General features: G+C 44.3%; 1 protein-coding gene across 1 annotated transcript in view; it reads left to right on the top strand.

The window, feature by feature from the left end:
• Positions 1–18,407, top strand: part of LOC137534094 (proton channel OTOP1-like) — a 666,091-nt gene extending 647,684 nt beyond the window's left edge. Inside the window, exons 12-15 of the mRNA XM_068255447.1 lie at positions 8,913–9,326; positions 10,731–10,926; positions 12,852–12,976; positions 17,842–18,407. Of these exons, the coding sequence (XP_068111548.1) occupies positions 8,913–9,326; positions 10,731–10,926; positions 12,852–12,976; positions 17,842–17,894 (788 nt within the window). The 3' untranslated portion in view covers positions 17,895–18,407. The remainder of the gene's footprint in view (positions 1–8,912; positions 9,327–10,730; positions 10,927–12,851; positions 12,977–17,841) is intronic.
• The last annotated feature ends 8,980 nt before the right edge of the window (positions 18,408–27,387 follow it).

Below are 27,387 nucleotides of genomic sequence, written 5' to 3'. Positions count from 1 at the left end.
AAACAAGGAAGTAGATTCACTAAACTGCATGAAAAGTATTACACATAATGCCTAATACACATAATGTGAAAGTTATTACACACATTGATAATGTGTGACCCTATTACGTGCCTCACTAGTTGACTGACTGCATAATCTTTGTTCATTATCAGCCAATAACAACCTTCTCTCACTTTCACATCCAGGACTTCTCATGAGTGTCACCTTTCCTTTGGAACTTTCTCCCACAGCTTGTTCATTTTGCTACAAGACTGGACATTTTTAAACATACCCTCAAAACGTACCTGTTCAAACAAGCTTATAATTTGTTATAGCTATAATTTAAAGATCACTACTTCATCTGCTAACCCCTTTGTCTACTCCCCAGTGTTTCCACCCGACTATCCTCTAGATCAGCGCTGGGCAAACTATGGCACACACACACTGTTAATCCACTGGACGGCGAGTTTCTATCCTCCTCTCCTGCAGAGTTGCGAGCGGGCGAAAAGAGAGGGTTCACTCACACCTAATCGTCGCTACCAGTGTTGGCTCACCATGGCCACAGTGGCGTCAGGTGACACGCGACATGCTGTCAGGATGTGCCAGCATGTATGTAACAACTCTCTCACAACTCTTCAAGTCCACAGCCGGTGGCCCGCTTAAACTTTGTCCAGGCCTTGCTCTAGACTGTAAGCTCACAAGGGCAGGGTTGTCTCCCTTGTGTTTTCTTTTTCTGCGAATTTTATCACATGAACATCTATCAGTATTGTTGATTTTTTTCAAACTACACATCAGTTGTTGGGAGATAGCAGGTATAAAGCAGTGGGGGTATCCAGTGCTTGAGTTGACAGTTGTTTCGCTGGGTTAGACCAGCTTCTTCAGAGGCAGAAGTACATTCTGCCTCTGAAGAAGCTGGTTTAACCCAGCGAAACAGCTGTGAGGCACTGGATACCCCCACTGCTTTGTACGTGCTATCTCTCAACTGGAATAAAGGGATTTTATGAAGTGATGCCCCATTTTCTCTCTCTTCCTTAATGGATAATACAAGGACTTTGGATGTGCATGCTCTGTGTCCCAGCTCCGGTTGTTCTGCCCTGCTGCATTTGGTGCCAGGTACTGTTGTTTTCTTCTTACTACATATTGATACACATCAATTGTATGCATCTGTACTTGTACTTGTGTAACTGGTTGTCCTGATGGTATAATTTGTTGAGCTGCTCTTGTATTTATGTGTCCCATTATTGTATGTTTTTGTACATTGTACAGCACTACAGAAAATGTTGCAGCTATATATAATAATGTCATGGGGCACAAATTATTAATATAGTGACACTTGCATCACTAGCATTATGTGTCAGATGTTATGTGTACTATTAGTACAAAGTAAAATCTAGTATATCTACTCCAAGGAACCAAGGGATGATTGTCATAGTATTGGATTAAGTACCAAAATGGCAGAGAAGCCCAGCTCAATGCTGATCCAACAACAAACAAGTATTAAGGTAACAACATTTCACAACTGAATTATAACACAACAAAACTATGAATGATTAAAGTACAGGTATAAGATGAATGAATATAATGCACAACAAAATAAATACAGTGGGATGTAAAAGTTTGGCCAACCTTGTTAACCGTCAGGATTTTCCTGTATAAATCGTTGGATGTTACGATAAAAAATGTCAGTTAAATATATCATAGTGATATTTGAGAAGTGAAATGAAGTTTATTGGATTTACAGAAAGTGTGCAATAATTGTGTAAATAGAATTAGGCAGGTGCACACATTTGGACACTGTTGGCATTTTATTGATTCCAAAACCTTTTGAACTAATTATTGGAACTCAAATTGGCTTGGTAAGCTCAGTGACCCCTGATCTGCATACATTACATATGTTCACCATCCAGTGGCGGACACAGCCAGCAGTGGGCCCCTGTGCAAAATTGTAATTGTGGGCCCCCTATGACCTGCGGCGTCAAGATATGGGCGTGGCTACAACCTGCGCGCAAATAATAGTGGATAGAGCCTGCGGCGCATAGCGCCGCGGCAAAAAATGGGCGTGGCAATGACCGGATGAGGGCGGAGCTAACTGTAACTTAAAGCGAACCCGGGGTGAGGGTTTATTTCCTTTTAAACAATACTAGTTGCCTGGCGGCCCTGCTGATCTATTTGGCTGCAGTAATAAACTGAATTACACCAGCAACAAGCATGCAGCTAATCTTCTCAGTTCTGACAATATTGTCAGAAACCCCTGACCTGCTGCATGCTTGTTCAGGGTCTATGGTTGAAAGAATAAGAGGCAGAGGACCAGCACGGCAGCCAGGCAACTGGTATTGCTTAAAAGGAGAGAAATATGTCAGCCTCAATATTATTCTCACCTCAGGTTCCCTTGAAAAGTGCAACGCAAAGACAGTGGGCCCAAGTTTTGGTGACCCTTTCCCCAGAAAATTCACATAATTGTGCAGGTTTTCTCAAGAAAATACACATATATGCCCAGAAAATACGTGCAATCATGTCGGCAGATATGCCCAGAAAATACGTGCAATCAAGTCGGCAGATATGCCCAGAAAATACATGCAATCAAGTCGGCAGATATGCCCAGAAAATACGTGCAAACAAGTCGGCAGATATGCCCAGAAAATACATGCAATCAAGTCGGCAGATATGCCCAGAAAATACGTGCAAACAAGTCGGCAGATATGCCCAGAAAATACGTGCAATCATGTCGGCAAATATGCCCAGAAAATACATGCAATCATGTGGCAGACCTGCCCAGAACATACACCTGCTAATATAAATAAAACAAAAACATTTACTCACCTGCAGCAGCAGACCTCCTGTCCCAGCCTCCATCCGGCGCGCAGCTCCCATGGGTGGTTGGGTGGATAGGTAGCCTAGTGGGTGGGTGAGTGGGTGGGTGGGTGGGTGGGTAGGTAGCCTGGTGGGTGGGTGGGTAACTAGCCCGGTAGGTAGGTAGGTAGCCCGGTGGGTGGGTAGGTAGGTAGCCTGGTGGGCGGGTTGGTAACTAGCCCGGTAGGTAGCCGGGTGGGTGGTTAGGTAGGTAGCCTGGTGGGTGGGTAGGTAGGTAGCCTGGTGGGTGGGTTGGTAACTAGCCCGGTAGGTAGCCGGGTGGGTGGTTAGGTAGGTAGCCGGGTGGGTGGTTAGGTAGGTAGCCGGGTGGGTGGTTAGGTAGGTAGCCTGGTGGGTGGGTGGGTGGGTTGCCTGGTGGGTGGGTAGGTAGCCTGGTGGGTGGGTTGGTAACTAGCCCGGTAGGTAGCCGGGTGGGTGGTTAGGTAGGTAGCCGGGTGGGTAGGTAGGTAGGAAGCCTGGTGGGTGGGTAGCCGGGTGGGTGGGTAGGTAGGTAGCCGGGTGGGTGGTTAGGTAGGTAGCCGGGTGGGTAGGTAGGAAGCCTGGTGGGTGGGTAGGTAGCCGGGTGGGTAGGTAGGTAGCCGGGTGGGTAGGTAGGAAGCCTGGTGGGTGGGTAGGTAGCCTGGTGGGTGGGTGGGTAGGTAGGTAGCCTGGTGGGTGGGTGGGTAGGTAGCCTGGTGGGTGGGTTGGTAACTAGCCCGGTAGGTAGCCGGGTGGGTGGTTAGGTAGGTAGCCGGGTGGGTAGGTAGGTAGGTAGCCTGGTGGGTGGGTGGGTAGCCGGGTGGGTGGGTAGGTAGCCTGGTGGGTGGGTTGGTAACTAGCCCGGTAGGTAGCCGGGTGGGTGGTTAGGTAGGTAGCCGGGTGGGTGGTTAGGTAGGTAGCCGGGTGGGTGGTTAGGTAGGTAGGTAGCCGGGTGGGTAGGTAGGTAGGTAGCCGGGTGGGTAGGTAGCCGGGTGGGTAGGTAGCCGGGTGGGTGGTTAGGTAGTTGGGTGGGTGGTTAGGTAGGAAGCCTGGTGGGTGGGTAGGTAGCCGGGTGGGTAGGTAGCCGGGTGGGTGGTTAGGTAGTTGGGTGGGTGGTTAGGTAGGAAGCCTGGTGGGTGGGTAGGTAGCCGGGTGGGTAGGTAGGTAGGAAGCCTGGTGGGTGGTTAGGTAGTCAGGTGGGTAGGTAGGAAGCCTGGTGGGTGGGTAGGTAGGTAGCCAGGTGGGTAGGTGGTTAGGTAGCCGGGTGGGTAGCTATCCGGGTGGGGGGCCCGACTCCTATCCTCCCTCCCTCCCTTCCTTCCTCACCTCGGGGGGCCCCCTCCCGATATGCGCGGCGGGAGAGCGAGCGGCAAATGCAGGAAGTCTTCAGGGCTCTCCAGGCATCCGCTAGAGGCCCAGCCGCTGAGTCTCCAATATGTCTCCAACTGGAGACATATTGGAGACTAAGCGGCTGGGCCTCTAGCGGATGCCTGGAGAGCCCTGAAGACTTCCTGCATTTGCCGCTCGCTCGCTCGCTCTCCCGCCGCGCATATCGGGAGGGGGGCCCCCCGAGGTGAGGGAGGGAGGGAGGATAGGAATCGGGGGGCCCCCCGGGGAATAAAATAATAAAAAAAATTAAAAAAAAAATACTTAATGGGCCCCTGAAGAAAACGGAACTTCAGGGGCCCTCGTGCGGCGGCACGGCCTGCACGGCCGTATGTCCGCCACTGTCACCATCATTGTTTAGGGGAAGGATACAGAAAGCTGTCTCAGAGATTTCAGCTGTGTATTTCCACAGTTAGGAACATATTGAGGAATTGGAAGACCACAGGCTCTGTTCAAGTTAAGGCTCGAAGTGGCAGACCAAGAAAAATCTCAGATAAAAAAAATCAACAAATGGTGAGAACTGTCAGTCAATCCACAGGCCAGCACCAAAGACCTACAACATCATCTTGCTGCAGATGGAGTCACTGTGCATCGTTCTACCATTTGGCACACTTTACACAAGGAGAAGTTGTATGCAGAGGAAGCCGTTTCTTCACCCACAGCATAAACAGAGCCGTTTGAGGTATGCGAAAGCACATTTGGACAAGCCAGCTTCATTTTGGAATAAGGTGCTGTGGACTGCTGAAACAAAAATTTAGTTATTTAGGCATAACAAGGGGCATTATGCATGGAGGAAAAAGAACACAGCATTCCAAGAAAAACACCTGCTACCTACAGAAAAATATGGTGGTGGTTCCATCATGCTGTGGGACTGTGTGGCCAATGCAGGGACTGGGAATCTTGTCAAAGTTGAGGGACACATGGACTCCACTCAGTATCAGCAGATTCTAGAGACCAATGTCCAGGAATCAGTGACAAAGCTGAAGCTGCGCCGGGGCTGGATCTTTCAACAAGACAACGACCCTAAACACTGCTCAAAATTCACTAAGGTATTCATGCAGAGGAACAAGTACAACACTCTGGAATGGCCATCTCAGTCCCCAGACCTGAATATAATTGAAAATCTGTGGTGTGAGTTAGAGAGCTGTCCATGCTTGGAAGCCATCAAACCTGAATGAACTAGAGATGTCTTGTAAAGAGGAATGGTCCAAAATATCTTCAACCAGAACCCAGACTCTCCTTCGAACCTACAGGAAGTGTTAAGAGACTGTAATTTCCGCAAAAGGAGGATCTACTAAATATTGATTTCGTTTATTTTTTTGTGGTACCCAAATTTATGCACCTCCAACAATTATTGCATACTTTCTGTAAATCCAATAAACTTCATATCACTTCTCAAATATCACTGTGTGTGTCTCCTATATAATAGATTTAACTGACATTTTTTATCGTAACAACCAACAATTTATACAGGAAAATCATGACGATTAGCAAGGTTGCCCAAACTTTCGCATTCCACTGTAGTTTAGCAAAACATCTGTGTTCCAACAATTTTAAAATCCATTATAGGCACATCAGCTGTGCCTATGGCTACCCAGCAGCAGTATATATGTAACTGTACATAAATGTTTTTATATTGTATATGAACTGTAGTATGTGGGCATGATTAGGCTCAATAACAAATTCCAGGAAAAAGCCCGAGGTTCACGGAACTCACACTGATTTGGAATGGTTACAAGAAAACCGGAGATCTAAAAGAAAAGTTTATGCAAATTTTGTATACAAATGTATGCAGCTTGAAAATGGACCAATCAAATGTTTCCTCAGAATAATTTGATTGGTTCATGTTTGAGCTTCATAAATTTGCATACAAAATTTGCATAATGATGCATCAACTCAAAATTATTTGCATCTCATTGACCATCCCTATTCTCCCTATTTCCCTGTAGATCTGCTGACTTTCTGTCATCCATCTTCTTCGGGTGTCAGTACCACAAGCCTCTGAGGATGTTGTTTTTAACAACAAAATGTGTCCGGATTATTTCTGTAATTGGTTATTGGGCCTAATTATATCCATATAACAGATCATGTACAATATAATTGCTTTTATGTGTGGTTATTTGTTTACAGAGGTGGCCATTAATGATACAAATGTCCAGACAAATTGTCTGATTCGATTGTATTATCGGTCAGAAACAATTGTTCGGGACCACTATTGAAAGGAAAACTGCTATCCAGATCAGATCAGGTTGATGGACTCGATCCATTTTTCAGATCAATTCCATCAATCTAATCAAATTGGATTGAAGCTTTCTTTCTGGGCCTGAACGATCATTCCCAATTGATATTACAAATGAATCGGACGATCGATTGTCTGGAAAATTGAATTGTTAATGGCCACCTTTAGATTGATTTACGGTATGTGTCCAATGAGCCTATTAAAGTTGTTTGAACACATATCTTTTTAAACTTTGTTGAGCAAACCTGTATAGTTTCATAGATATCTTTTTCTTATTTCTTCAGTCATGTTGATCGGAATTGATTGTATCAACAAGGAAAACAAGTGTAAGTTTGTTCTACTTCAGATAAGAGACAACCACCATGTGTATATCAAATTATTGTTAAGGTGGCCACACACGATACAATCAGATTTTATAGCAATTCGATAAAAAAGAGATTTCCTGAAAAAAATCAAAAGCATTTTTTTTTATTCGAGCAAGAAATCTGAGGTAGCCCCAGGTATGTATACAACTTTTATTGTTGGTCAGCTCTGGTACATTTTAAATCCATTTAAACTGCACTGACTGCTTGCTTGTGTGTCAATGTTTGATCCTACTGAAGCTTGTGGATCAGCATGACAAGCAGACATTCTTTTATAAATGGATAAGTATGGAAGCATCATCATCCTTTGATGTATTTAAGGCCCAATTAGGGGCACATGTTTTTTCCTATTTCATGTAATACAGTCTTCTGTTCCTAAATCAAATGTTATTTGCAAGTAGTGTCTTCAGTGCATAGAGATTTGGGCTTGTTATGGTGCCCATACATGGTACAATTTTCCATTAGATAATTTTGTTCAATTATTCCATTAGATCGAATATTACGTTTTTTTTCAACATGTCTGATCAGATTTTTATTGAAAAAACGGGATAAGCATTTGTTTTTCTTGATCGAAAAGAAAATGTATTTTCAATTCGATTGTTTTGGACAAATAAACGGGAAAATTGAAAATTTTTACTGTACCGTGTTTGGGCACCATAAGATCTCCTTCAGTGGCTGTTTTCAGTCACTTGGGAGACATGGCTGCAGCAGAGATTGCAGTCAGCCCTCCCCTCCTTATAATGTGGAGCTCACTGCAGTACCATGTGACCCTATCAACCGGCCTATAATGAGATGCTGTTCATCATCATCAGTGATCCACTACAACAACACAATAACATTTCTATAGCGCTTTTCACCCATAGGACTCAAAGTGCTTAGGCTCTCTCAGATTCACACTAGATGTGCTGCCGGACTGCAGCAGGCCTATGGACATGTATAATGTCCCCATACTTTCTTATGGGCTTGTTCTCACATGTCCATTGTCAATGTACAAAGCATGATGTTTTTGGACAACAATGCCATTAATCCAATTGGCTGGCTCAAATCCACATCCGAGAGCAGTGAATACTGCAATTGACCTTTTCATCCATATAGTATCCAAACTATACAGATATGCTGCCACTCTAGCAAGTGTAAACTGACCCTGAGGTTACATTTTTATATCTACCCCAAAAAGTATTTTTATAGCTGAATTTCTATAAAATGCCATTATAAAAATTATAGTTAGGGCTTTAGGATCCCCATAATATTATTGCACAGACTTTGCATTTGATAGTTGGAGGAGGTGTTTGTTTTAAGATCTCCTCCTCTTAATTATACCACTAGTTTTCCAATAAAGTCACGGCATTGTGCGCACTAATCAGCTAGAAGAACCTTGAAGTTTATCTGACTTATTTGTGGAACATTTAAAGCACCGGAACAAGCTACAAAGATCAGCACACTGTGCACTAAGGTAAGACTGCAGCTAAGTGGAGCTATTTGTCTACATTTATGAAATCACATCTTGCACAGAGGGGATACATAACACAATGCTCAGTAAGATCTTTTACCGATTCTTACACCTCACTAACTTAATGATTTGTTTGAAACAGACGTTCAGTGGTTTTATTTGACTGAATGATTAATTGGTATATTAATGGTATAACTATACTAACAGTTGAAGTCCTTTCTAAACGAACAGCAATTATGTCTGTAGTGTAGATAGATGATTGCTTCTTATTCGTAATTTTTAGTTTATACTCTATGCATCCACCTGATATCCCTGAATAAGGTTTTAACTCAATCTTTAGCTCAAACTCAAACCTCAGCCTATCATGTTGCTAGTATTGAAGGTAGACAGGATTTTACATTAGATAATATTCCTGGTTGTGCATATGGCTCTGCACAGTGACCCAAACACACTGATCATGCCAAAGCTGCTGCCAGTCATTGGCTGTTATCCAATTGCCCTTTTGTCACTGGAGGGATCAGATAGTGATCTCTCACAGGGAACTTTCTTTGGGCGTGTCCAGGGCTTTACATTCAATAGATAGCAGAAAAGGCATTATATTGCTATGTTTATTGAATTCCACTTTTCATGATGTAACTTGAATTTGAAAAACTTTTTTTTCCCCCAGAAGAAATAATGACTCGAGAAACAAATAATGCTACAGTGATTTCTAATGGAGGCCACCAATCAAAAGCTGCTGCCGTCCCTTCTAGACATGCTTCTTCCTCTCCCAATGCCTTATATTCCAGTCTCAGTATCAGCAGCTTAGAGGATGAACAAGAGACCTGGGATGGTGGTGACTATCCCAGAACCACTACACACCTCTCTCTGCTCTACTTGGCTCTGCTCACCTTCTTTGGCAGTGCAGTTCTGTTAGCAGAGATGCATTATCACAACCCACAGACTCACAATGTGCATGGCTTCCTCACCATACTCATGCTCACCTCCTCAGCTTGGATGCTGTGGTTCGGCTGGACGGCTGCTAAGAATAAGAAAGTGAAAATGTATCAGGATCACCAGGCTGGAGCGAGCTGGCTGAAAGGTATGTGTGTTCAGAAAAGTGCTCGTTTGTTGGCTGAGCAGGCACTATGCAACATTCACAGCTCATGCTGCCATTTTCAACAGTGTACACCTGTATATTACATCTACTAATCCTTTGTGCCAGAATAGTGATATCTGGATAGTCTCGAGGCTTCCCGAGTCCTCTTCGACCCCGCCAATGCTGGTCGTTATCGTCTTTAGTTTGTGGCCCTGCTCGCTGCTGTGTACAAGCACGCCATACTGTGCTTGCAGTATGTGGCAAGTGTCCCCTGAAAGAAAACATGAAATTAAAATAAAGTGAATCTTGAACTGTTTAACTTTTTATTTGCTGCCTGCACTTAAAATGGTATGAAACTTTCTTCTTTGCTCTAAAAGATTCTTAACAGCAAAAAAGGTACTACCAGAACACTGGTAGCAGAACAACATTCAAACAGTTAAACACAGCACTCTTCAGTGGGAAGCTTAGAGCTGTTGCTGAACTTGAGGAGGTGATTACAACAATAGTAGCTGATAGGAAAACAAACAAGATAATATAAACACTGCTAGCAGTGTCACAGCTGAATACAAGCCAAATGTGGTAGCAGTGGAGTGGACCAGCACCCAATGGGGAGAGACGTGTACTAGAGCAGAGAAACGCTGTAGCCCACCAGGGTCTAATGTAGCAAGAACAAAGTTCTGCAGCACCGCATCAGAGTATTTAATAGCTCTTTATTGGGATAAAAACAGAGGTTGCCACGCAGCCGCAGACATTGTTTCGGACTCTGTCATTTCTCAAGCTGTGTGAGAGCCTACACAGCTTGAGAAAGGGCCGAGAGTCAGAAACAGCGCCTGTGGCTGTGTGACAACTTCTCTGTTTTCATCTCATTAAAGATCAATTAAATACAGTGATGTGGTGCTGCGGAACTTTCTTCTTGCTACGAGCCAAACATGTACACAAGAGAAGACACATTCTCACTGGATACAATGTAATATATAAATACAGCAGCCATGCAATAAATTACAATGGCAGGTCTCAGTGTAGATAAACTGTACTTTGGGACCTTGTCATTTGTAAACAGACAATAATATGTGTGCACAAAAGAAAATATGATAACTGTATGGGTAAAAAAAAGTAGGAAAATGTTTTTTCTAAATGTTATGTCAGAGTTTAGTCCCTCTTTGAGAGGTTGTTTTCTCTGTGACACATGAGACTTATTTCCAGTTATCAGTGAGAGTTATGTGGTTTTAGCTGCATTTACATCCCTGGATTCTTCTACCTTACATGGAACAGAAAAAGGAATGCAGTCTACGTTTAAGTGGGACTGTACATAAAGATTGTACATACATTTAGCTAATCATGTCACTTCAGGTACCCTTTAATTATACTTGCCTTTTACTTGGAATGTCCTGTCCTTCCATCCTGCAGGTGGACTGTGCCTCTTTGCCTTGGCCACACTGGTTCTGGACTGTTTAACACTTGGCTATTACCATGAGCTGCACCACTGCACATCTATAGTGGTCACTTCATTCCCAGTTGTGCAGGCGGTTTTCACAGTCTTCCAGGTCTCTCTGCTTACATTTTATGCCAAAGTCTGTATCCAGGAGAAGCAGTGTCTGAACAGGTAAAGGCCATGGACATTGAGAGCATGTTTTATACTGTACAGAGTGGGATTTGATCAGTTTAATGCCAGTCATATGAAGCTTAGCATGTGTTTTAAGTTAGATGAGCAGATGTTGCTGTATTTTATTCTAATACCATAGGAAGAGACCTGGTTAGAGCCCAAATCCAGGAAAACTGTATACTTACATCTCTAAACATTATTCAGAGAAACTGCATTTAAAGAGGAACTGTCGCAAAAATCTTAAAATTTAAAATACATACAAATAAGAAGTGCATTTCTCCCAGAGTAAAATGAGCCATAAATTACTTCTCTCCTATGTTGCTGTCACTTACAGTAGGTAGTAGAAATCTGTCATTACCGACAGGTTTTGGGCTAGTCCATATCTTCATGGGGGATTCTCAGCATGGCCTTTATTCTTTATAAAGACATTCCCTGAAAATGAGTAATACAAAGATGCGGGCCAGCCTCCCTGCTCACTGCACACTATTTTGGCAGTTGGACGGAGCAACTGCCATTCACTAAGTGCTTTTAAAAATAAAGAAACCCCTGAGAACCCCCTATGAGAAGATGGGCTAGTCCAAAGTCTGTTGGTAATGTCAGATTTCTACTACTTACTGTAAGTGACCGAAACATAGGAGAAATGTACTTCTTATTTGTATAACTTTTAAATTTTAAGATTTTCGTGACAGTTCCTCTATAATGATTGAGGCCTCTTTTCCATGGACAGTTGAGTTGTGTACTCAGCAAGCAGTTATTAGGCAGCAGTGAGCAGTTACCAGGCAGCAGCAAACAGTTGTCAGGCAGCAGCAAGCAGTTGTGAGAGTTTGAGAGGCAACTGCCTTTCAATTGTCCGTGGAAAAGAGGCCTTAGAAACCATCTCCTGCCAAAACCTTGGGTTAGGTTCACACTGGGGCTTTGCATTGCATGCCCTGTAAAAACAGGATCGCGATACAAAAGAGGGAAAAAGTCACATTGTATTACACATGTAATGCCACTCATAAAGTGATGCATACTGTTAATGAAAACTATGGCTCTTTGTCCGGTACTACACAGCATGCCACCACACTGCTAACGCATAGATGTGAACTTACCATTACAATATAACTGCATTGCGTTAACGCACAGCAACACCCTTGTGTGAACATAGCGTTAAAAAGCTCATTTTCTAGATAAAGAACACCACTCCCTACTTACCTATAGGAGGTCTTCAACTTCAAAGTCACGTCTCCCCCATCCAACCAAAGAGCCAACCCCTGAATCACAACACTAGTGAATCCACACCCCTCTGCAAAGGGTAAGCTATCCTTCAGTTGTCATCAGAAACGGGTTATTAGTGTGGATTGATGCAGCAGTCCACCCTCAGAAGATGAAAGACACCAAACAGGAAGCCCCAGCATGATTTCACTGGAGCTACAGTGTTCCCAATTTAGCCAAACGGACAGTTGTGGCTGAAAATGGCACCACCATTGTTTTTTTTTTGGGGGGGGGGGGGGGGAGTGTAGAGAAACGTAGAAGGCAAAAATCCTAGAAAGGGTAGATCGCAGTAGCAGGACTCTCAAAATTGAATACCAACATAAAAATGAACTCTCAACAGAGATGGTGAATGAGATGCTATGGGGATTGTACGCAGCAATTGACAGGAAGTGAATTTAATTGGCGGCAACACTTTGCAGTAAGTTTACATGCATGTCGAAATTATTAACATCTCAATAGCCATCCCTAGATTTCACCCAAACTACCACTCCTTTCATAGCTAAAAGAGAAAAACGTTATGATTGAATGTGTTTTATTGAGTTCCTGTTAATAACAAATTAATTTAAACTCTGTTTAATAATGATTGCTGTGAGTTAATGTGTTTTCTCTGTCCTGGCATAAACTGCAGTTAAAGGATCTCTGCATTCAGGTTCTGTCTTGCTTGACTATAGGTTTGGTCTGATGCATACCCTGGCTACAAATATATTAATGTGGATGAGTGTTGTCCTTGATGAATCCATGAAGCAACTGGAAGAGATCTATAACATTAAACAGAAGAAACTGAACCTTCTTGAATGTAAGATTTAGTTAAAGTATAATACTATATAGTCTGTGCACTCATAGGAGAGGTTTTCTTTATGATCTGTGAATTTGGGGGGATGTTGTTATCATAAACATGCCTGGTAAGGTTGCACTAGGATTATTAATATGCTACTGATTTAAACATTCTTAACATTGACGTTACAGAAATAGGAGAGTTTGGCCCTCATAATGCCTTCCACAGATAGTAGTATTAGGTAGCTTTTGTGCTCCCTCATCACCTCCCCCAGATAGTAGTTTTTGGGTTCCCTATTTACACACACACACACACACACACACACACACACACACACACACACACACACACACACACACACACACACACACTTTCTCCCAGACAGAAGTATTAGGTAACCAGATGTGCCCCTAGATATTTGTATTAGGTAGTCAGATGTGTTCCAAAATTAGTAGTATTAGGTTGTCCTTTGAATCACCACAAAAATTATTAGGTAGCCAGATGTGACCTCACATAGTAGTAGGTAGCCGGGCATGGCTTCCCAATTAAGTATTAGGTAGTCAGAGGTGTTATTCAAATACTACTAGGTATCCGGAGGTTCCCCCAGTATTTAGTAACCAGGAGCACCGCCAGTGCTAAGTAACCAGAGCTAGCGCCCCAGTATAGGTTGCCAGATATGACCACCAGCATACCAGTATTAGGTAGCCAGAGTGGCTCCAGTATAAGGTAGCCAGAGGTAGCCCTTCCCCTGGTAGGGTTAAACAGAGGTGCTTCTCAGTATTAATTAGGCTTCTGTACTATGTACACTGCAGGACAGCTCTCGGGCTCCTGCAAGTGCTATTTCTGGTTCTCTGTCCTTTGAGGCCAGTGCTGGAGCGTATGGTCTGGACAGCTGCATGTAGAGCAGAGGACAGCAAGTGGACTATAAGCTGCACATGCTATTGCTGCACAAGGAAGGAGTGAAATGCCACCAAAGGGAGAGTTTCATGTGGAAGGGAGGCTGCTTATGGAAGGGTGTATTGCACATAAAATGAATGTTTCTGCACATGGAATGGGGGGGGGCTGCACTTGGAAGAGGGAGGCTGCTGTATGTACAACAAAGTTACCTTAACCCCCTTGACATTATGATTCTTTCTGGATTTTAGGGTCTAAAACAGGCATGGGCAAACTTGGCCCTCCAGCTGTTAAGGAACTACAAGTCCCACAATGCATAGCAGGAGTCTGACAGCCACAGTCATGACTCATAAAGGCAAATGCATTGTGGGACTTATAGTTCCATAACAGCTGGAGGGCCGAGTTTGCCCATGCCTGGTCTAAAAGCAGTGCAATTTTTGTTTTTTGCATGAGATCCAGCGCTCCAGTTTTCTCTCCGTCCTCCGGGTGGCACTGTAATCCTATAGTGAGAATGCCAACTGTCGTCATGACAACAGATGTTAATCTCACCAGGGGGAAGCAGAGCTTCAGAGGGGAAGAAGAAGAATGGCGGCCGACGTCAGAAGTTAAAATGCCTGCTGTGTGCATTGCTCTGCATAGACCTCCCAGCGGCTATCAAGTTCAGCTCGGTGGATATCGCTCCTGGCATGTTTTTTCCACCCTGAGCTGGACTCGTGATTATCGCTAAGGAGGTTAAATATGCAAAGTATAAACCCACCCTGAAACTTTAATATGTTAATGTAGGGTTAATGTAGCTATGCTTCAGAAAACCCAATGACTTGGCTTGCCAGTTTGACTTAAGACTAGGGATGGTCAATGAGATGCAAATCATTTTGAATTGAGTGTTATGCAAATTTTGAATGCAAATGCATGTGGCAAATCCTGCTGAGATAAAATTTGATCGGTCCATTTTCAAGTTGCATAAATTTGCATACAAAAGTTGCATAGTCCCACATCAACTCAAAATTATTTGCATTTCATTGACCAGACCTACTAGTTGATTAGTATTGACCACATTAGGAATACATCGGTCTACGAGAACTCAGAAAGGAACTTGTGATCAGTTTGATCAGCCAATAGAATTGAAAACTCTGTAGTGATCTTTTCCAGCTTTCATATATAATCATGAACAACGAATTATAATCTCTCAAATCAAATCTATCAAATTGATTACATGCTTTACCATGAACTCTATAGACATGATCATCACTAGACCAAATAAAGGGTATATGTGAAGTTTTGGATTAGTGCTGATTTACACTGACTCTGAGTGACTTTCATTGGCATTTCAGCTACGGAGCAGTACACAAACAGCTGTGTGTGCAGCACAGATCTCTGCCACATCTTCTCTGAAGGAGCAGCCTACCTGCACCCTTTCAATATCGAGTTCAGCCTTTTTTCCTCCACAATGATCTATGTAATCTGGAAGAACACTGGGAAGGCAACGTGCACAGCAGCAGTTTACAGACACAGAGGCACTCTGCACATCAAGGGGGCCTTCATAGGTTTGATTTTAGGAGCGTTTGCCATCTCAGCAACTTTTGGAGTCATGATTTCATTTGGTGTTCTTGCCAAGGTCCCAGCAACAATTCCAGAAGCTTTACGCATCTATTATCTCTTTAACTCTGTGCTCTTGTCTGCTATGTTCATTGCTTCTGTGATTGGTATTATCACCTGCAAATTTCAGAAGGGGCTTCCATTAAACGTCAAGTCCAAAAGTGTGGTAAGAAGTCTTGACATTACTCTGCTCCTAGGCAGCTCCTGCGGTCCATTGTTGGTTTCGGTGTTCTCCTTGGTGGCCATTTTTTTCCTGCACATCGAAGGGAACCTTTATATCCTGGATCTCTGTTTTTCTCTCTGTAAAACCATCCAGATACTAGGTCAGAATCTCTTTATCACTAAGGCACTTCACTCAGAACCAGCCCAAACTAATACTTCTCTGTCACGCAAGTTGGGGATCTTCTGTCTATCCCAAGATGCAATAAATAAGACTACCCAGCATGGAATACGTAATGTGTCTGCAGATTGTGGCAATGCACATTCTTATGTAAATCGTAATACTAGTCTACGGAGCCCTAAAACTCTAGTGAACTTAAATACAGACAACCCCAAGAATGCACTGTTTAGAAGCATTGCGACAGATCCCAATGATAGCAGACAGATATCACAGGAAGAAGGGAAGATGTCATTTTTCAGAATCAGGAGCAGGATACTGCAAAACATCTCAATTCTTTTAATCTGTTACAATATATCAGTAAGTGATGTTTTATTCATTTGTTGTAAGCATTTGACTAAGATCTAGTTTTCATGTATGCTGTATTTTTTAGCTTTTCTCCAGAACAAACGTTTGCATGCTAATAAATGCAATGGGCTCCTTTCCATTACCTGCAAATTTTTGTTTGCGTTTTGCTGCAGGGAAAAAACAGCCTGCTGCATTTTGCAGCATGTTTGCATTTGAATTGCACATAATGATTCGCAATGGCTCAGCACAAGAAATGCAAAATTTGCATACATGTTCAAAAGCAGAAGAGTTATTTATGCTAGCTGCATACAAAAATTTGCATACTTTTTGCACGTTTTTCTTTCTTTCCAAGAAAAAAATTGTTAGTGCAAACAAGGCCTTATTTATAAAAAAAAAAAAAAAAAGCTGGCTAGACCATTTAGCATTGTTTCTACTGATAAGAGTTTTAAATACAGTATAATAATTGTAGAAAAGATTATGGTCCATTTGCTTATAGCATTTATTCAGGTATTCTGCCTTTCATTTATCAATACCGTTCTAGAAGATCAAAATGTACAATCTGAATTTCCCTAACTTCCCTTCAGTTTTGTAGTTCAGACTTTAATAGTGTATGAAGGCTATAAAGTGATGAAGACAAGCAGACTGACAAATACAAATTACAATCTAGGAGGTGGGATCAACTTCATATACATAAGTTTGACGAGAATGGGGTAGGGAATCCAAGAGATTGGGGACAGCCTTTGAGAAGTCTTAGAGCTATGGATGGTTAGTTGTTTTGAGTGGTCATTGGAATGGCAGAGAGGGTTGCAGAGACAGCACTACAATAAAAGACAAAAGGTGCAATTGCCCCAGGCCCCAGGATCTGTACCTCCCCCCCCCCCCCCCCGACATCCCCCTTTGCCGCTTTGAAAAATGCCTTGCTATCGCCCTCTCTTTTGCCCTGTTCAGACCTCCAGATCAGTGTGGCAACTGTGACAGACCTCCAGATCAGCGCGGCGACTGACAGACCTCCAGATCAGTGCGGGACCCGGGGCAGAGAGATCAGCGCATAGTTAGCATAACATTTTGCATCATCTTGGAATTATTTACATCTTGCTGACTATCCCTAAGCAGACTGTGGAAGTAAATACAACGGCAGGTTTGAAGGTAAAGCAAGTATAGGACTGAGACACTGAGGCAGCATGGAGAGAGTTACAGTGATGATGTATGATGCAGCACCGACAAGTGAGGCAGCACAGACAGATTGGCTAGGGTGACCTGACACACATCCTTATATATTAACATTAAACTGCATTTAGAAAAATTATTTACATGCTGGAGACTGACGTATTTATTTTATTTTAAACAATACCAGATGCCTGACAATCCTATGTATCTTCTGGTATCGGTAGTGTCTGAGTCACAACCCTGAAACATGCATGCCGCTAAACCAGTCAGACTTGAGTCACATCAACTGATCTGCATGCTTGTCTATGGCTGAAAGTATTGGAGGATCAGGACGGTAGCTAGGCAACTTGCATTGTTTAGAAATAAATATGGCAGGCTCTTTATCACATTTACCTTTAAGCGAACATTCCTCATTAATTGTCTTTCTTTAACTAAATGGGCTTGCATGTTGCTAATAACCCCTATTTCAGTTATGATTCAATTCTATATTGAGTGTATTTATTTGTTACAAAGTCCTATTGATGTCATTTTGTACCCTCGGCAGGTCTGGATCCTCTATGCCTATGGTACTCGTCCACACTTGGTGAGCCAGATTGAACAGTCCTTCTACGGGTTCACCTTATGGGTGATCATTGTAAAGATCTCCCTCCCCCTGGGGATCTTCTATCGCATGCACTCCGTGGCCAGCTTATTTGAAGCCTATTGTAACATATGTGAAGCAGCTGCCCACTGAACAACCTGCTGACACCTTTGTTTTCTGAAGCATTGACATTCCTGTCACTGAGCACTTCCACTTCAACTCAAAGACATCCCATCACATTCATGAGATGACTGCTGCTGGTATCACTATCCAGGACTGTGAGAAAAGCCCTTTGATACCAGACACTGGTTCCTTTTTTTTTGTATATAGTTTAGCATTCCCATAACTTTCAAAGGGAGACTGGGACATATCTGTGACCTGAGGTCTGAGCTTAGAGCCCACAATGTAGAAGAATATCAGTTGTAAAGTAACCAGATCAGCTATAGATCCTCCCTATAGTCACCACTGTTAGTAGGAAGAGCGGGGGCCAATGTAAAATATTTCAATTGAATAAACAGTCTTCTATTTTATCTTTGTCTCCTGTTTGTAGTGCTGCAGTAATTGCATTCCTTCATTGCATTTTCTAAACAAAACTCTAGGAGTTCCCACATACAAGAGATGACTTTCAGTACATTCCCATATTTATGTTCCGCTCTAGACAATCCCATGTCTAAAGTTGAATACTCCCTTCACAAGGCAGGAAGATGGATCCTATGGATGTCCCATGACGAAGACTGTTCTTGATTCATCTGCCTGCTGGTGGGTTTACGCAACAGCACATGACGGACGCGAACAAGAGTTCAGTCAATCATGGTACTTTGCACAGGAGTCATCTGGGATCTAAGGTCCCGTTTCCACTATCGCGAATCCGCATGCGTTGTCCGCATGCGGATTCGCACAGTCAGTACAAGTGGATGGGACTGTTTCCACTTGTGCGTTTCCCCGCACGTTTTTCTATGCAGAAAAAATCTGCAGGGTAGGGCCCTCAGAATTCGCCTGCGTGTGGAATGCAGGCGAATCGCACGCAATGTATTTAATAGGGAAATCGCATGCGTTTTCCCCATGCGTTTTTTGCCGCGATTTCGCATGCGATTTCGCATAGGTATTAATGTTAATTTACACAGGCAGTGACATGGTTAAATTTGCATACAGCCTTACCTATGCGAAATCGCATGCGAAATCGCGGCAAAAAACGCATGCGGAATCGCACCCGCATGCGATTTGCCTGCGGTGATTCGCCGGCGATTCCGCAACGCTATAGTGGAAACGGGCATCCAATCCACTGCAACAATCATGGTTGCTGTGCACCACCAAGCATAATTTCCTTAATAGTGCGCCTGTACCCATGTAATGAGATTGTGGAAACGATCGCTCAGAAAACTGCCGGTCATCAGAAAAATCATGTAGTGGGTACGGGAAAGCTAAGAGTCTTTTCAGCAGCGTTTTGGAATCACTGGCAATTCCACAGGTGCTAGGTTTATGAAAGTCAATGGAGGTAATTCCACAGTAGCCATTGCGATTTCCCACAATCGCTGTGCCTACAGAAAAGTTGGAGCATTTGCCCTTCGATACAAAGTATAGGATCGCTGCAAAATCGCTTTTCAATCACTGTACAAAGCGATGTTGCAGTGCTTTAACTACTCAAAACCACTTGCTGTGCACATAAAGCCTTGGAATAATGAAAATTGTAAAATGCAATACAAGTAGCATAGAAATCAAAAAGCATAAGTTGGAAAAACAAAAACAAATTCAAGCTTTAAAGGCTCATAATAACACACAAGTGCCATAAAACTTAGCTTTTAATGACAATTTACAATAGACAGATATAATGAACATGATAGAAGTCCATGAGTCACGTGATGTAAATGCACACAGCCTAACGCATATTTCACAGCTTTGAACACTACAAAATCTCCAGAAATCGCTTTGGAAAATTCAGAAAAAATTGCTACAAAAGCACTCAACTGATTTTAATTTGTGATTTCTAGGGCGCCCCATTATTATACCCAAGGTGACATGTGACATGATGAGATAGACGTGTATGTACAGTGCCTAGCACACAAATAACTATGCTGTGTGCAAGTATGTGGCAGTTCCTGTCAGGACTGGGTCAGACTACAGTGTAACTCTCACTGATAAGAAATTACTACAACTATAAAATACTTTCCTAGCAGAAAATGGCTTCTGCGAGCAGGAAAGATATAAAAAGGGTCAATAGTTCATAGATTTTAGCTCTGGCATACTTCAATGAATGTGTCATTGAGAAAAACAATAAAATGGTAAAAAACTTAAAGAGAACCCGAGGTGGGATTTAATTATATTAGTGGGGCACAGAGGCTGGTTGTGCACACTATCACCAGCCTCTGTTGCCCTATGGTGTGCCCCCAGGACCCCCCTGCGCTCTGCTATCCCCAGCGCTGTGCCAGCGAGGCTGTTCACATGTGACTGTCTGTCAGCGCCGCTCCCCCGCCTCCTCTGTATCGGCGCTACCCGCCCGCGTCCCTTTCCTCCATTCAGCGGGAGGGAAGGGACGCGGGTGGGTAGCGCCGATACAGAGGAGGCGGAGGAGCGGCGCTGACAGACAGTCACATGTAAACAGCCTGCTGGCGACACGCTGTGTGTCGCTAGCACGGCGCTGGGGATAGCAGAGCGCAGGGGGGTCCTGGGGGCACACCATAGGGCAACAGGCTGGTGATAGTGTGCACAACCAGTCTCTGTGTCCAACTAACATCATTAAATACCACCTCGGGTTCTCTTTAAAGAGACTCAGAGACGACATACACTACAGCTCTGATACTTACCCGGGGCTTCCTCCCGCCCCATAAACATGTTTAAGACCCACGCCGTCCTCCTGCGGTTTGCCGTTCAGCCGTGGTGATCTCTGTTATGAGCCTCAGTCGATGCCAGTCAGGGTCTACTGCGCATGTGCAGACCTCCCGTGCATGCGCAGTAGACCCGGAATGACATCACTGAGCCTCATTACGGAGCTCACCGTGGCTGAACGGCAGACCACAGGAGGACGCCGTGGGACTTAAACGTGTTTATGGGGCAGGAGGAAGCCCCGGGTAAGTATCAGAGCTGTAGTGTATGTCATCTCTGAGTCCCTTTAACCTCCCTGGCGTTATGATTATTTCCAGATTTAGGGTCTAAAGCCATGCAATTTTTTCACAAGCTTTTAGACCCTAAAAACAAGAAAAAAAATAAAAAACATACCACAGAGAGATCTGCAACAGCTCCGGCATATAACTCACTCACTCACCAGGATTACCGCTCTGAGCTGGGGATTTCCACCCCGAGCCTGATTCGGGATTACCACTAAGGAGGTAAAAAGTAGATTTAAATATAAAACTGTGAAATATCTTAAAAAGTCATTTTTTAGTCAGAAGCTTTTTGTCAGTTGGATAGCAGTAGACAGCTCTGTGTCAGTTAGCAGTAGACAGCTATGTGTGATGATTTGCTCAGCTGCCTGTGCAGGCAGCCAGCCTTTTGACCATTGTGTAGGTTTGCATGCTGCAGGACTCTGGAAAGAAGAGCTTCTGTCAGTTTTGCAGCTTGTGCTTGCAGAGGAATTTGCATATGTTGTCATGCAAATTGCCTGGCCACATTCATTGGAGGCGTGTACTATAAGTACTATGTCTTTCCCACAATGCTTCGCTGTTCATAAGGATTTCGTCCTATGTAACACTCCTGGTGGGGTGTCAGCCTTGCTCTCTGTTTGAACATCAGCTTAGAGTAATTCCTAAATCTGCGCTAGGCAGATTTCCCTAGTGCTGTTAGAATTGTATTATCTGTATTGCCTGTTCTGTCTTGTCTTGCCTGTTTGCCATTGTCCTGTCCCTATGGTGGTTGACAGGAAATGGTTCTGATCTCTGTTCTTGGAGTATAGCTGGTGCAGCTGTTGCTACCAGCTATCTCTTCTGTTCTGTCTCCTGGGATCGCACTAGCTACTTTTTGCTAGCGCTGGGGATCCTTCTGTTCTGTCTCCTGGGATCGCGCTAGCTACTTTTCGCTAGCGCTGGGGATCCTTCTGTTCTGTCTTCTGGGATCGCGCTGGCCACTTTTCGCTGGCGCTGGGGATCCTTCTGTTCTGCTACTCTGTACTTGGATCGCGCTAGCCACTTTTCGCTAGTGCTGTGGATCCTATCTCTCGCTTGTCCCTGTTTTCGTGTGTCTGTCTGCTACGCTTGCTGGAGGCTCAGTGAGGTAACCGTTAAGCAAGCGCTCGCGTCCTCTGCTTCATGTTTGTCTGTTAATGGTTAGTTAGGCGTGCTTGTCTCTATTGTGCTTATCACGTGGAGGCCGCGCATAACCACGTGCACTGTTGCGAATGAGTGCGGTGTTCGCAGTTAGCTAGCATTTGTTATTTTCCGTATCTCCTCATTGTATTATTTGCTGTGCCTTTGCTAACCTCGTATTCTGTTCTGATCTGCCTTGTGTCTTGTCTGGCGATCGCACCTCTGGCGATCGCGTTCCTATTTCATATCTGCTGTTGTGTGTGTGCGGTTGCGGGGTGGCGACTGGATTGGCACACACACATACAACCTGTCCCTTTGCTCATTCTCATTCGCAATCGCCTCTCTTGCGATTGCGTTCTGCGTTTTGTACAATTCCTGTCTGGCATTTGTGGAGGTACAGAGGATTGGTTCCTCTGCACTCCCCAGCACCATCTGCCGACAGGAATTTTCCCTCTACGGGTGCGTAGCACCTTTTGCTGGGTTCCTGCAAATTATACGCTTGTGGAGGATTTCCGCCGTGTCAGCGCACGCGTTGTGCGCTGATCACGGGGAAAGTTCCACAATCGTTACAGTATGAACAGCCCAACCCAAAACCCCAGTGTAGACGGAAAATTCCGATTTGTACGATTTTGTCGAGTTTGGGTCCTGTGTCTTTAAGAGCTTTAAAAGGTTTAATTCAGAGACCAAGGCAGAATTTCTTTCTGAATGTGTGAGGTTTTGCCTGAATCTCACCTTTCAGATTTCTGATCCGTCCACGTCGGCTCTTCTGTTTGCCTATGTGCTCTTAAAAGACGATTTGTTCACCTGGGCATATAATCTGTTAAAAATCAATTCTTGGAATGGTAATCTGTATCAGTTGTTTGCAGAGATATTCTCTCACTGGTTTAAACTGCCTGGCTTACCACCTGCTCTGATTGAGTGTGTAGCTGCTGATAAGTCAGCTGATCTTTCCCTTCCATGCAAAACCTTTCAGTATGACAATCAGTTCAATGTGTCTGTTGCCACTTCAGGTTTTAAACAGCAGACATGCAAAGTGGCGAAAAAGAGAAAAACTAAAAAACGCAAGCATCGGAATAAAACACTCCCTATTGATGTTTGTAATGATGTTGTTCCGTCTCCGGCTTTTTTGCCCCAATCCAAAGCTTATGTGGATCCTGCTATAGGTAGGATCGCACACTACATTAAAGCAGTTAAAAAATCTGTTCTTGTTCCTGAACTCCACCCCTATGGAGATTATCTGGATACTGGCCTGTTTGAACCCCCATTTGCTTCCTGGGATGTTGGGGCCTTGCTGGAGGAATTCGATTTTGATTGGAAAGCCTTTTGCGATTTTTACATCGCAAAAAGCGAAGATGTCTTGAATGCTTGTCTTGATTCTATGTACCTTCTGATTGATTCCGATGAATGTGACAAGGATGATGTGGATCTGGTGATCTATGTATGGCAAACGATTTTGGATGAGTTGCACACACACCAACCAATTGATTCCAATAAAGAGACATCGTTGTCGGATGATTGTTCCTGCCTTTTTGGGGTAAAGCATGAGAGTCTTGACTTTGTGCAATCTGAAATGAATGAGTGTGCCGCTGTGGTTGATTCCTGTGCGAATCCTGAAGGATTCGCTCCTGACAGTGTGCAGTTTGAATCTGTGCGATCTGATGCCTGTTTCTCGGATGTTCCTGCAGATTGTGATCGGCAGGAGTCTGCCGGTTTCCTCAAGGATGTGTGGGATCCTTTGTCATTTAGAAACAGATCTTTGAGATCTTCCGTCTGTGACCCTGCTATGGGGAAAATTTCTCGACTATGCAGCGTCAAAAGTAAAATTATTATGCCTAATAAAGTTTATCCTGTTGATGTCGCCATTTCTTCTGCAGATGAGTCTCTGTCTCACCCTGTTCACACCTGTAAGGGCCCGTTGTCTGGGGACAGTTGCTCCAGCGTTTCGGTCCTAGATGCCTTGCAGTCTGCTCCGCAGATCGCGGAGGTTTGCGCTATAGAAGCGTCAGTTTCACAACCTAAAGTGAATTTTGATTCGCAGGTTTTGCGTTCTGATTCCTCGGATTCGACATTGTTAGCCAAATCTAAGAGTGAGACATCGCTTCGTTTTTGCGAATCTGATGCTGAACCTTCTTTGCCTTATTCAGAGACGCTTTCTCTGAACCTGCCCTGTACCATGAATGAAAACATGTTTTCCTTTCACACTGACGTTTGTGAGCCCCTTTCTTGCTCTGAGGGAAGTGCTGATTCTGCACCCTGTACTCTGGATGAGTCAATATGGCCTTGCTTAGAATCCCCTGCAGTGTCCCTAGAGGCTCGTCTAGGTACTGCCACTATACTCACCTGCTTTTCTGCAGTTTTGGAGTTACAAGCTAGTTTGACTGCCACACAGAATTCTGGGTACAGTGAGAATGAAGTTAGGGAGTCAGTGTGTGTTCCAGTAAACATTCCTGTACATCCCGCTAATTATGATGAAGTTCAGTCTCAGGTTATGGTGGAACCATTCCTGGGACATCTGCCCTGTCCACAAAATAAAGTTCCAGTTCTGCCCTGTAACATGGATAGTTCAGAATCCTTCCTAGAAAACTTGAAAAATGATGTTCCCGAGGTCTTGTTTGATGTTCTGGAGGTCCCCGAGTTCCTCCCAAAGGGTGCAGAACTTGTAGGAGATGTCTCCAGTCCCCCAAGTCCTTCTGAGGTGTTGCCCTCTTCCGTAGGCATTGCTGCCTTGCTGGCTACCTTTTCAGCTCTGGTGGAGCTTCAGTCATGTGTAGTCAATGATGATATTGCAGTCACAGAAATTTCCGAATTTGAATCCGAGTCTTCTTTTGAAAGTCCAGTGCTTGAGACCAATGCTCGTGCTGATTCTCTGCCCGGTCCTGGTTTTGGTTTCCTCATGCCGGACTCTGAGGTTGGCAGTTCCCCGACATGTCTTGAGGTTTCTCCTGTGCTGGTGTACCCCAGTGTGCTCTGTGACCCAGAAAGCCCAAGTGTGCCTCGGTTACCAGCATACTCAGATGCTTCCTCGGTGGAGACATGTTCTGATTTAGCCTGCCTGCTTGCATGCCCAGAAGTGGTCCCTGAAAGTCTTGATCTTGATGGGTGTCCTCGTAATTCTGAATCCGGAATTGTCATTGGTTCCATGGGGGTTCTTGGTAGTTCTCCATGTGAGCCTGGTGATTGTTCTGCCCTCTTGGGATCTCTGTGGAGCTTCAAAAGGTTCTGGGAGATTCCGGGAGAAATTTTGCTTGGTCCCCTGGATAAGATCAACGATGGCTTTTGTGTTGTAAGGGACACTTCGAACAGGTATTGTGGCAGGTTTGGTATTTTCGGACGCTCCTTGGAAGGTGGTGGGTATTGTCTGGAGGGTGTCGATGGCTTCTTCTCTGGCGGTCACAGTCCTGATGGGTGTTATACTGAGACTGGTAGTACTGATGGGCATGTTTCGGTGGCTTCTGTTTCCGATGAGGTCGGTTTCGGGTGGACTGACTCTGGAATTGGACCTTGTCGGGCTGCCCCGACCTTCATGAGTCTTCAGTTTGAGTCTGTTGCTAATAGCAGTTTTGAGGGTCGTCTGGAATTCGACCCTGGAGGAGGGGGTACTGTGATGATTTGCTCAGCTGCCTGTGCAGGCAGCCAGCCTTTTGACCATTGTGTAGGTTTGCATGCTGCAGGACTCTGGAAAGAAGAGCTTCTGTCAGTTTTGCAGCTTGTGCTTGCAGAGGAATTTGCATATGTTGTCATGCAAATTGCCTGGCCACATTCATTGGAGGCGTGTACTATAAGTACTATGTCTTTCCCACAATGCTTCGCTGTTCATAAGGATTTCGTCCTATGTAACACTCCTGGTGGGGTGTCAGCCTTGCTCTCTGTTTGAACATCAGCTTAGAGTAATTCCTAAATCTGCGCTAGGCAGATTTCCCTAGTGCTGTTAGAATTGTATTATCTGTATTGCCTGTTCTGTCTTGTCTTGCCTGTTTGCCATTGTCCTGTCCCTATGGTGGTTGACAGGAAATGGTTCTGATCTCTGTTCTTGGAGTATAGCTGGTGCAGCGGTTGCTACCAGCTATCTCTTCTGTTCTGTCTCCTGGGATCGCACTAGCTACTTTTTGCTAGCGCTGGGGATCCTTCTGTTCTGTCTCCTGGGATCGCGCTAGCTACTTTTCGCTAGCGCTGGGGATCCTTCTGTTCTGTCTTCTGGGATCGCGCTGGCCACTTTTCGCTGGCGCTGGGGATCCTTCTGTTCTGCTACTCTGTACTTGGATCGCGCTAGCCATTTTTCGCTAGTGCTGTGGATCCTATCTCTCGCTTGTCCCTGTTTTCGTGTGTCTGTCTGCTACGCTTGCTGGAGGCTCGGTGAGGTAACCGTTAAGCAAGCGCTCGCGTCCTCTGCTTCATGTTTGTCTGTTAATGGTTAGTTAGGCGTGCTTGTCTCTATTGTGCTTATCACGTGGAGACCGCGCATAACCGCGTGCACTGTTGCGAATGAGTGCGGTGTTCGCGGTTAGATAGCATTTGTTATTTTCCGTATCTCCTCATTGTATTATTTGCTGTGCCTTTGCTAACCTCGTATTCTGTTCTGATCTGCCTTGTGTCTTGTCTGGCGATCGCACCTCTGGCGATCGCGTTCCTATTTCATATCTGCTGTTGTGTGTGTGCGGTTGCGGGGTGGCGACTGGATTGGCACACACACATACAACCTGTCCCTTTGCTCATTCTCATTCGCAATCGCCTCTCTTGCGATTGCGTTCTGCGTTTTGTACAATTCCTGTCTGACATTTGTGGAGGTACAGAGGATTGGTTCCTCTGCACTCCCCAGCGCCATCTGCCGACAGGAATTTTCCCTCTACGGGTGCGTAGCACCTTTTGCTGGGTTCCTGCAAATTATACGCTTGTGGAGGATTTCCGCCGTGTCAGCGCACGCGTTGTGCGCTGATCACGGGGAAAGTTCCACAATCGTTACACTATGTCAGTTGGGTAGTAGTAGACAGTATCCAACTGACAGAGGAGTTGCCATCATTTTATTTCTGTGTATTCTTAGCTTCCCTAGTGTATGAATTTAGTAGCTGCAGTTTTGAAATTCCCCTTGAGATGACGAGTACATGTTTGGAGTGTTTGCGGTGCTCTGCCTTGTGTACGTGTCTCACAATGCAATGCACTTGAGATCTTAGTGGGAGTACAATGATTAATTCATTAGCTCTGAGTCACTCATCCAAGACACTGTAATCCAGCTAATGGATAGGAAAAGTTACTGACACTCTGCTTACCACAACACTTC

Source organism: Hyperolius riggenbachi, chromosome 10, assembly GCF_040937935.1.
Source record: "Hyperolius riggenbachi isolate aHypRig1 chromosome 10, aHypRig1.pri, whole genome shotgun sequence".
Taxonomy (NCBI): domain Eukaryota; kingdom Metazoa; phylum Chordata; class Amphibia; order Anura; family Hyperoliidae; genus Hyperolius; species Hyperolius riggenbachi.
This window is presented reverse-complemented; position numbering and strand designations above follow the sequence as displayed.